General features: G+C 34.1%; 1 protein-coding gene across 3 annotated transcripts in view; it reads left to right on the forward strand.

The window, feature by feature from the left end:
* The first annotated feature begins 1,411 nt into the window (after nucleotides 1-1,411).
* The window catches only part of LOC134527401 (uncharacterized), a 28,434-nt gene continuing 17,640 nt past the window's right edge, over nucleotides 1,412-12,205 (forward strand). For all 3 annotated transcript variants that reach the window (XR_010074184.1, XR_010074183.1, XM_063360065.1), the window contains exon 1: nucleotides 1,412-1,822. Coding sequence is in view for 1 of the 3 variants with exons in the window: in XM_063360065.1 (XP_063216135.1) it covers nucleotides 1,509-1,822 (314 nt within the window). In the remaining 2 variants the exon portion in view is untranslated. The remainder of the gene's footprint in view (nucleotides 1,823-12,205) is intronic.

Genomic DNA, 12,205 nt, shown 5'->3' on the forward strand with positions numbered 1-12,205 from the left:
CTTAATTCAATCAGTGCTCCAAGATGAGTGTTCTACGTCATACGTAAGTACTGTGGGGATTTTATGTGGAGTTACGTCGGTGCTTCACGCCCAACCTAGCCTTCCGGCTACATAGTTTTGGCCCGCACGGGGCAGCCAGCAGGCGACGCGTGCCATCGAACTTAATAACGATTCAGTCCCTGGGACACACCTAGACACCACGTAGAGTCGCCGGAGACACGGGCCTACGTGCTGCTAGCCCAGTTTATTTAGAGCTAGGTAATAGTGTAGTGTATTGTGCATCAAGATATTGTGTGCCATGTCAGAGTGTATTTTTTGTAACTATCGCATCACGTGTACGAGTCCGCCCCTCACGCACATAAAAATCGTGAGCCGCCACTGAGGAAGTGAGCTGCGCGTGTGACTAGTCGCGTCGGGCAAACCGTTACGGCCAGAACGGGCAGCACCATGTATTGGGCTGTGCTGTATTAAATTCACCAACTATCTTCAGAAGCTTTGTGTTATTATTCAGGCATCCCGAGTGGCCATAACAGCTCGGGGGGCCCTACTGCGTTGACCCTTACCTCTAGCCACAAGGCCGAACCTTCCCTGAGATCACGAACCGAACAAAAATTACGTCTAAATAGTCAGAGGTAGCGGGGACGGTGTCACAGTAAATTGGACATTTTCCTAAACCCATCGCATATTAGTACATTTTGATTATTTTAGGAATAAAATAAATTTCAGTCAAATAATCTACGACTCGGTGAAACTATTGACTACAGTATGTCATATATTTTTATCTGACTATACATAAAACAATTATAACGAGGTGAATAAGTTATTGCTGGTATTAAAAGTAGCTAAACTAATATAACTAGTCATTCGCACTATTTTACAATATTCAAATGTAGCTAACCTGACTTAAACCAACCATCCATGCGTTTTTAAAGTATATCAGAACGATAAAACGTCTATTTTCAACAAATCGATGTTTCAAAGAACATCAAACTTTAAAATGTCTATCGGAATTGTGATTCCGTCAGCAAAGGAGGTGGCTGAATAATTCTACAAGTTGTGATGTAATGCCGATACATAATTCCGCTAGCAAGTGTTCAAGAATAAAATTTAGCAAAACTCCATCAGAATTAAACATTCCCGCTAACAGAATTATTCTGACAGCATCTTGAATAGGGTCCCTGAAGAAAATAAATAAATTTTGTTTCTCACATTTTAAAGTCATAACAATATGGAGGTTTTTTAAAATTTCAAAAATTTAAATAAAATATTTTATGTTAAATTTAAGAAATATATATACAAGTTTGAAAATTTTAATTAATCTTTTGGATTAACTTTTGTGTATTAACAAAAACTGAGTATCTACCAAATTTAACTGCTATGCATCTTGGTTTGAAGTCACGAAAAAGTTTTTTTTTTTTAATTTTTTTTGTTGACATGTTTGAAGTTTGTGTAGAAAATAAATACTGCGACGTAATCGGAAACGTACATAAATATTTACACAAGCGCTCATGGATAGGGATAAAGAATTATTGCAATTGTTACTTCTAACAACAGCGTGGTTATTAGTAAAGAGACGGAATAAGCGAAGATTCAGTAGATGGATGCCGCAGGCCTCAGTTTTACCTCCGAAGACAAAAATACGACGGAGAGGAAGAACTAATGTCCTATTAGAAATGAAATTTGATGACCCTTGTATATTTGATTACTACAGGATGGATGCTAAAACATTTGAGGCTTTGTTAAACATCATGGGGCCTCATCTTATAAAGAATAGTCGACGAACACCACTTCCTCCGCAAGTCAGACTAGCAATGACGTTGAGGTTAGTTAAAGTTGGATTTTACCTCTAATTATTTTATTTCTTGCAATTCAGCTTTTGCTGGTTGGTAGGGTATTCTGTATAACTACAGAGGATTATGTATCTTGTAAATGGCGAAGAACGCATGAAAAAAATAACTTCAATTATTGGGCACAGAAGATGGTAAATATTTACAATCGCGGTAGATGCCAAAAAAAATGCTAAAAATCTGAAAATACTTTTATTCTGTGCTCTTTCACTTCCTCTTTTCAAATCAACCGGCGGAGGTAAGAAATTCCAAATACTTTAGGAGATATCGAATTTTTAAATTTTCATCACAATACCTGTGAATTCAGGCGGCCACCATTGTTTCTTGTTTACGAGACGAGTATGATTTTTTTTTTCCGCGACGTAGGTGAACGACTACATTGTTGCTTGTTTAGGAGTATCTATTAAAATCTGAAAATACTTTTATGATAGTTATGTTATGTTAGGTTAGCTACATTAAAACACTTTAAAACACTATGGACGGTTAGTTAGGTTAGTATAGCTACATTAAAATAAACAGAGAAATATAAATATTAATAAATAAAACCGAGGTTGGCCGAAGGTAAATGGTTCGGGTGTAATCGGGAATGGCAGAACTTTATGTGCGTCTTGATTTACCGTTCGTGAATGCCTAATTAATTAAAATGGTCGATTAGGTCAGGTCAGTTACATTATTAATGGGTAAATCTGTATTGTACGGATTAGCGCCAAAAAAAATCGTACAAATATGAAATAACTTTCATTATATGATCTTTTACGTCCTCTTTTCAGAACCGCCTGCGGAGATTAAAAATTACAATTACTTTTGGAGATATCGAATTTTTTAATATTCATTTTTTGGCGATTTTTTTTAAAAAAAATTTTAAAAATCCGAAAATACCTTTATTCTGTGCTCTTTAGCTTCCTCTTTTCATTAAACCCGGCGGAGATCAGAAATTCCAAATACTTTAGGAGATATGAAATTTTTTAATTTTCATGATGTGCACTGATGCGGCGTTTCAGCGGGAAGCCTACGATTCACACATCGTTCTGGACATAACCGAATACTCACGTTGGCAAGCCTTCTTTTCTTAAAATTAGCAAGAAGTAATTAAAAATACTTTAAAACACTGTGGATGGTTGGTTATATTAGGTAAGTATAGCTACATTAAAAAAACTGTAAAATCATTTTATGGTTGCTTAGCAAATAACTTTTTAATATGTAGCTATCCAGCGCTAGGAAACCGTATACATGATTTCACAGTATTTTTAATGTAGCTATCCTAACCAAATCAACCATCCACAATGTTTTGAAGTATTTATAATGTAGCTAACATAACCTAATTGACCATTAGTTTTCATGAGTTGCATATTTATTTACAATAAACAAAAAAAAAAAACCGAAGATGCACGATCGGGCGTTTGCCTCTCGTCTGTTGAAAGAAGGCTTGCCAACGTGAGTATTCGGGTATGTCCAGAAGGATGAGTGAATCGTAGGCTTCCCGCGTTCACCATTGTTGCTTGTTTACAAGTATGATTTTTTTTTTTTTTTTCGCGACGTAGTTGAACGACTACATCACGTAAAAATAAAATTACGTGAGTTCCTACTGTTCATCCTTTTTCCCGGTTTGTTAGGTCAGGTCAGCTACATTATAAATACTACTTTAAAACTAAACAACCTTTAAAATTAATTTTAATTATTTTTAATGTCCGTTCAGTTTCAAAGTATTTTTACTGTAGCTGACCTGACCTGATCTACCTTTGTCCCGTTTTGTTAGGTCAGGTCAGTTACATTACAAATACTTAAAACTATACAAGTAAAATTAATTGATATTATTTTTAATTTCCGTTTATTTTGAAGTATTTATCATGTAACTAACCTTACCTAATGGAAAATTTCTGTTATTTAGGCATTCACGCACACACGGCAAAATATAAAATGGCGTCTGTTGAATGATTACATAGGGCTTGTATTGCAAAATAAGAACGGCGATATCTCCAAAAGTAATTGGAATTTTTTATCTCTGCAGGCGGTTCTGAAAAGAGGACGTAAGATAGCATATAATGAAAGTTATTTCATATTTGTACGATTTTTTTTGGCGCTAATCCGTACAATACAGATTTACCTATTAATACTTTCAAACTAAGCAGACATTACAAATATTATAAATTAATTTTAATGGTTGTTTAGTTTTAAAGTATTTATAATGTAGCTGACCTGACCTAACAAACCGGGACAAAGGATGAACGGTAGGAACTCACGTAATGTTTTTACTTATTACTTGCGCAACAAATAAAACATTAAAATTTGAAACGTTAAAAACTCAGATACGTTAGAGGCGGGTACATTCCTTTGCCATTAGTAGAAAATGATGTAGTCGTTCTACCTACGTCGCGAAAATAAAAAATCATAAACGTAAACAAGCAACAATGGTCGGTTCACCTATGCGGAAAAAAATCATACTCGTCTCGTAAACAAGAAACAATGGTGGCCGCCTGAATTCACAGGTATTGTGATGAAAATCTAAAAATTCGATATCTCCTAAAGTATTTGGAATTTCTTATCTCCGCCGGTTTTAATGTAAAGAGGAAGTGAAAGAGCATATAATAAAAGTAATTTCAGATTTTTAGAATTATTTTTCGCAAATACCGCTACTCTACATGTTCAAAATTTAAAAATTCCATTTCTCCTAAAGTATTTGGAATTTCTTATCTCCGCCGGTTGATTTGAAAAGAGGAAGTGAAAGAGCATAGAATAAAGGTATTTTCGGATTTTTAGCATTTTTTTTGGCATCTACCGCGATTGTAAATATTTACCATTGATGAAACTTAACCTACCACTTCACAACTTCACTCCTGGTTTTTTTTTTCAGGCACCTTTGATATTTCGATTTATAACTCCATCGCTGAATAAATTGCCAAGTCCAGGATGCCTTAAAATTTAAAAACGGTAAATATGTAGTTGGGCGGTATTTGCGAAAAAAAATGTTAAAAATCTGAAAAAACCTTTATTTTATGCTCTTCAACGTCCTCTTTTCATTAAAAGTGGTGGAGGTAAGAAATTCCTAATACTTTTGGAGATATCGAATTTTTAAATTTCATCATATGTAGTTGAGCGGTATTTGCGAAAAAAAAATGTTAAAAATCCGAAAATACCTTTATTATATGCTCTTCAACTTCCTCTTTTCATTAAAAGCGGCGGAGATAAGAAATTCCAAATACTTTAGGAGATATCAAAATTAAAAAATTCCATATCTCCCAAAGTATTTGGAATTTCTTATCTCCGCCGCTTTTAATGAAAAGAGGAAGTTGAAGAGCATATAATAAAGGTATTTTCGGATTTTTAACATTTTTTTTCGCAAATACCGCTCAACTACATATGATGAAATTTAAAAATTCGATATCTCCTTAAGTATTTGGAATTTCTTACCTCCGCCACTTTTAATGAAAAGAGGACGTTGAAGAGCATAAAATAAAGGTTTTTTCGGATTTTTAACATTTTTTTTTTCGCAAATACCGCCCAACTACATATTTACCTTAAAAACGACTTTCTACCTTATGCACGCACAGTGCACCTTCAAGTACATAATTGTGGGTGTATTCCAGTGTATCAGCTTTGAGGGCACCTACTCTGTTTTTTTTTAATGTCCCTTTGATCTTGCGATTTATACCTCCATTGCTGAATAAATTGCCAAGTCTAGGATGCCTAATAGAAGAACTGACAGAGAATGGAACAGTTTTAAATGTAGTCAAAGTATTGCACACAAAGTGATAATTTTCACAACAACAAAGTATTATATAAAAAAAAATTGGTTGTCTGTAAAGTCGGTTTACAGACAATAGTTTAACGTGACATCATAACAAAACATTGATGAAATGATTGATCCAGAAGAAAAGGAAATATATTCGGCCTGAGACTGAGCCGTAATAGGTTTTTGCAACCAAATCATTTAGGCATGAAAAATATTATATTCTTTGAGGAAGAATTTTTTTTAATTTTTCTATCTTTTGCATGATAAAATCTACCTCTGCATACTTTTATGAATAAAATTGAATCATTTTTATTGAATTATCACTATTTTGTATGGATACAAAGGAGTGAAATGAAATGTGCAATTGAATTAATAAAATTACTTTCATTTGCATTCATTAATTCAAATATATTTATTACTTTTTAAATGTTGCGTGCGCCGTATTTATTTTTACAAGTACAAAAAAAAACTTTGCAGCTGCTGGGTTTCAAACCGATCACCTTTAGTTTAAGAGTTAGGTACGCTAACCACACGCCCACGAGGCCATACTAAAGTAATGTAGTTTCAGATGTTATATATAAATATATATAAAATTTTTGTTCACGGTAGGGGAATAATATTAACACGATTTTATAACAAATACGCATCCCAAATACACCAAACTTATTTATAATGTGTTACAATATTTTTTAAAACATTGTGCAAAAGATCCCGGGTGTAATTTGAATTATTATGTGTAACTGTAAAACACCATTGTTGGTCCAAAACGTATTTGAATTTTCAACATTACTTTTAAATAACTGTACCGATTGTGCTGAAAAATGGTGGACGATCGTTAAATTACATAATATTAATAATTCAAACGACGAAAATATGATTGAAAAGTCAAATCGATGGTTGTTCCAATCGAGTGGAAGAGAGATGCCACGCATGCGTACAATGAGCAAACAGGAGACATCCGTAGTGGGACATCCGTAGTGGGACACTTTTTCGTGCGTGCAGCCGGCGTTCATCGATTTATTAGACGTCACGTCAATAAATCACAAGAAATAAACAAAACATAATAATTTTAAGTTTACATAACAAAGGTTGGCATGGCTTATTAGATACCTTACCTACATTGTCAAATACTCCTACAGTTGGCATAATTACTTACAACATTCCAGTTAGTAAACAACAGTAGTTACATTAGTTTACTGAATGTATAAAAACTGTAAACTACCGGTAAACTATATACAGTATTGCAGTAATTTTTTATAGAATTATTAGGAAAAATTTTAGGAACTAAATATAAAATCCATTTTTAAATTTCAAATAACATGCAAACATCTTGTTCCAATAATTCCACATGGCAAAAATCATATCCTTGTATGAGCATACTAGGTACTGTAAAATAATTTTGCTTTGTGAATGAAATAATAGAAATGTCTTAATGCCATTATACATAGTGATTATGAATAAGATAAGGATATAAAAATTGAATTATAATTTTTTTGCCTTTGTAATTCAAAAGCAGATAAAAAGTTGGGACTCTTAAGAAATTCCTCCTGACTAAGTAAATTGAAGAAACTTGGTAAGAAAGGCTATGAATACTTGGTGAAATATGGTTTTACCAGTTACTTAAGGAAAAATGTTTGAAAATTATAATTTTGGTGGTTTAATGAGTTACGAAAGAAGGTGAGTTAACTAATTATTTTTTTTCATTATTAAGTATTTAATAAATAGGGCTAGGTTTACCGTATTACCGGTAATTTGTGTGGCACCTTTTCACCCCTTTATACCTACAGGATTTCATTCCCATTGTTTAGTACAATTTTTTTGATCAGAGAGATAATAACGGACAAAATGCTGCAGATCAGTAGGTGTGACACCTGCCGGGCACTCTCTTAGCTCACGCTTACATTTTGGGAAGCTGAGAGGCACAGTGTTTCTATACAGTATGCCACAACAGTGAGTATTAGAAGGTACAATTTACCATCAGTGTTCCACAGCATGTTCCACAGCACCTAAGAATGGTACTTATAGGCACAACAGGTAACAAACCATAAAACCCAATTGTTTACACTTCTCACTCAGGGTATAAAAGTTTTTTGCCTCTATAGTTCATGGATAGCATAATTCAGGCACAAACGCAATTTACGAAGCACTGATAAAAAATTAATTAAACTCAAATAGTTAAAAACCACACATCTGATAGATAAAATGTATACGTATATAGTTTTGACAAAGCATTGTCAACCTACAAATAACACTCCCAACAGCTGCATTTTAAACTTAATCAAATGGCATGCTTTTCAAGTTATTTACAACCCTACATTCAAAATGCATATTTATATTTTCCCTCAACTTACATATCAAAATTCAAAGTTTTTTTTTTTTTTTTGCAATGCATTTAATTCACTAGTCAGGTGTCCAAATTTATGTAAAACTAGATGACCCAGTGAAATTTGTACCACCTAAAATTAATTTGATTGTAACTCTTCTTAAGTGATTACCAATCATTAAGATAGAGAATTTTAGCCACATCGTTTACTGTTTTTTTTTTGTTATTAAGGTAACTATACCAGTAGTTGACATCTTTTAGTTAATAATAAAAAAATTAGTATATGGGTGCATTCATAACAATGTTTGAATGTGAAAAATGTAACCTGATGTTTGCACTCTATGGTGAACTTGAGACATTAGGAAACCACCCATTAAGCATTAGTTAGTCAGCCATTAAAGGTATACTTGTATTGGTAATATAATTATTGTGCTATTCTCTTGTAAAAATACTTAAGCAGGTGAGTTTCTACATGCTATTGCCAACTGCATTGTATTTTATATCTTAGCAACAACTTTTGCTGTTGTAGTACTTGATACATGTTATTAAATACATTAAATAAAATATTGATCTTATGTGATCAATAAAATTATAGTTATGTATTAGGTGTGTCAATTACTGGAACACACACAAGTATGTTGCACCAGTAGTTGACAGTTCATGTCAACTACTGGAACAAATAATAAATGATGAATAGTGATATAAGACAAGTTATTTATTTACATTGCTGTATAAGAAATACCCACATAGTGGAAATTTTTGTCTTTGAATACTGGATCCAGTAGTTGACACTGTTAAGCACTGGTACAATACAAGAGTCTCCACTACTGGTACATAACATCAGGTTTTTAATTTCAGTGCCAACAATGCCTCCTATAAAAGGCAAAATGCTGGATTACTCCATGATCCAAATGGAAAAGGCATTAAAAGATGTTCAACGTGGATTACCATTTGCTACTGCTGCCAGGCTACATGGTGTACCGAGGGTCACCCTGATGAACAAAAGTAAAGGAATTTCTCCATTAGACCGTTGAATGGGACCACAGTCTGTTCTTACTAAAGAAGAAGAAAAGTTACTGGTTTACTGGATTTTGTCTGTTGCCAAAGCTGGGTTTCCTATTACTAAAGCTGAATTACTAGACAGCGTTCAACATTTAATAAATGAACTGAACAGACCAAACCCGATTGTTGATAACCGACCGGGAAGGAAATGGTATGAGTCCTTTTTGAAACGAAATCCTGAAGTACGGGAAAGGGTAGCTCAGAATCTTACATCCTCTAGAGCAAACGTGACAGAGGCTGCTCTGAGAAGTTGGTTTCAAGAGATATATATTTACCTTGAAGACAACAATTCCCTAAATATTCTCAGTGAACCCAAACGTGTATTCAATGCTGATGAGACAGCTTTCTTCTTGAACCCAAAAGCTGGCAAAGTGTTGGTTGCAAAAGGAAGCAGAAATGTTTATCAACAAGTTAACAGCGATGAAAAAGAATGTTTAACTGTTCTTGTAACAGGAAATGCAAATGGAAATTTAGCACCTCCCATGGTAATATTCAAATATGAGAGAATTCCTTCACAAATTGCTAGAAGTTTGCCTCCTGACTGGGGGGTAGGCAAATCTGATTCAGGATGGATGACAGGCGAGCTTTTCTTTGAATACTTGTCTAATGTTTTCTTTCCCTGGCTTGAAAATGAGAAAATACCTCGCCCAGTGATTTTTTTCATTGATGGCCATGCTTCCCACTTAACCCTCCATACCAGCAAATTTTGCGAAGAAAATGGAATCATTTTGGTAGCTCTCTTCCCAAATGCTACCCACCTCATTCAGCCAATGGATGTAGCCATTTTTCATAGCATGAAGGTGGCTTGGTGACAGAAAGTTCACGAATGGCGTTTCATCATTTACATTCTCCCACAATTCAAAGACATGATTTTTCACCATTGCTAAAGGAAGTTTTGGCAGAAACAGTGACACCCCAGATGCTGCAAAATGGATTTAAAAAGTGTGGCTTGGTTCCATGGAATCCAGATGCTGTTGACGTTTCAAAGCTTCCAACAAGGGATGCTCTTCTTACAGATCCTAAAGCAAGCAGTATCTATTCAGAGAATCTAGTTGTAGCACTGAAAGTTTTGGAAGAAAAGATAGGTATAAACAAACTTGAGGCCTTCAAGAAATCACATGGCATTTGGAAGGGTGATAGTCATGATCATTCATTGTTTTGTGTATGGAAGAGAATACAAGATCAAGTTTTGGGTTCAAATCAAGGTAATGCCAGCATGCCAGAAACCAGTCAAGAAAAACCAAGTGACAACACAAATGAAAGTACAGAAGATGTGAACAGACAAGAAGTCAGATCTAAGAGCACGGAAAACAGTCAAAATATATCTCCAGAAGAAGATAGTAGACAAGAGGTCAGATCTAAGACAATGGAAAAACCGTTAGATATATCTCAAGGAGGACGAGAAATTGGATGTGAAAGCATTGAAAATAGGCCTACAGAAAATTTGGACAATGGCATAGTACAAAAAGTTCAGCAAACATCTAGTGGGAAAATAATTCCTTCTCCATTTAAAAGAGCCCTGTTTTGGCCTGACACACAGGTGCAGAAAGCTAAAAGAATGAAGAAAGAAAAGATACCTAGTGTTGCGACTTCAAAGGAGTGGGTTTTATATCATGAAAAAAAAGAATCCCAAAAGAAAGAAGAAACAGCAATGAAACAAGAAAGATTGGAAGAAAGAAAATGAAAGAAAGAAGCAAAAGAGAAACTTTTTATGTTGAAGGAGAAGAGTAAGAAGCAACAGAAAAAGAAATCTTTACTAAAAGATTCTTCAGAAACTGAAGATGAGGAAGAAGATTGGGTGCAGTCAGGGGATAGTCTTGATGACATCAGCCTTATTGGGTCTTCTGACAATGAGTGTGATAATGACTTACTAAATATTGAAAAGGGAGACTATGTTATAGTATCTTTTCCAGGGGAAAAAAAAAGTGTTACAAATATGCTTGCATAATTCAAGATTTAAATGACACCGAAGCAGAAGTCATGGCTTTGAAATCTTGTACCGATGCAAAAAAAATTTCAGGGTTGTTGAATGTGATGTTAGTATGGTCTCAGGGTCTCAAATCTTGTATAAATTACCCTTGCCAAGTATGGTTAGTTCAGGAGATTCTTTGAGATATCATTTCAAGATGACCTTAGATGTACAAGGCTAGAGAACAATGTAAGACACAATTATATATGTTGTATACTGAGTGGGAATCATTTTCTTCTAAAAACAATCCTTAATCTGTTTTAATATATGTATAATTCCATTATTATTTAATGTCATGTGTCCATTCGGTGTAACTTTTTAATTTAGTTGGTCATCTGCATACTCATGTAGTCAACTAAAACATTTTACAAGTGTCAACTTCTGGTACAGTAACATGTCAAACACTGGTACGCAAATAAATTGTGGGTGTCTAATACTGGTGCATATGCATACGCATCATAAAAAAAAATATTGTTTTGATGCTGATTGAACTAAATCAGATTTCTAGATGGTATATTGTAAATAAAAGTTTAACAAATTATAAAACATGTCACAATTTGGATTCGCTTCATTAGTTTAGTTTATTCATTTAAAATTTAGAAAAACACTTATTAAAGTGTCAAATACTGGTACAGTTACCTTAAATAAAACTTGTTTGTAATTTAAATGAATTCCATGTATTTTATTTACATGAAAGTTAACATTCAATGCAAACTTTCTGGTAGACTACCTACATTTTTCGTATTTTTTTTTGGCACGTAAATAAACAAAGATTATGGCTTTCCAACATGCGAACACGCACCATACAGTTGTCCATGAGCGAACCACGGAAACTCTAAATTAATTCCGCAAACTACAGTGGTCATCAGTGCGGTTCACACGTGAAGTAGCTCGCCGCACATTTAAATGACTTCGACGACCTATGTCAGTTCGTCCTCTCCTTGGCATTGTAATGAACACTGTAAAACAACACGAATTGTTTTCATAATCACTGAAATCTGTCGAACTTACCTTGAGAACTTTAAAACTTATTATTAACCTCAAACTTATTCATTGAGTTTTGCTAAAACATATTTGAATTAATTTGTGGTTATGTCTAAGCCTGCTATGTTATTTTGCCTTGATTGAATGGCTGATCAAAAAGAATGTTTGCAAAATGTAATCAAATTCACTTCAATCAAATCAGTAGATTTCACACACAACTGCACGGAATTAAAAACACTTTGAGAAAACACAGTTATGCATGGCGCAGCTATCAAACGAAAGTTCCGTCA

The sequence above is a fragment of the Bacillus rossius genome, chromosome 1, assembly GCF_032445375.1.
Source record: "Bacillus rossius redtenbacheri isolate Brsri chromosome 1, Brsri_v3, whole genome shotgun sequence".
NCBI classification, from domain to species: Eukaryota; Metazoa; Arthropoda; class Insecta; order Phasmatodea; family Bacillidae; genus Bacillus; species Bacillus rossius.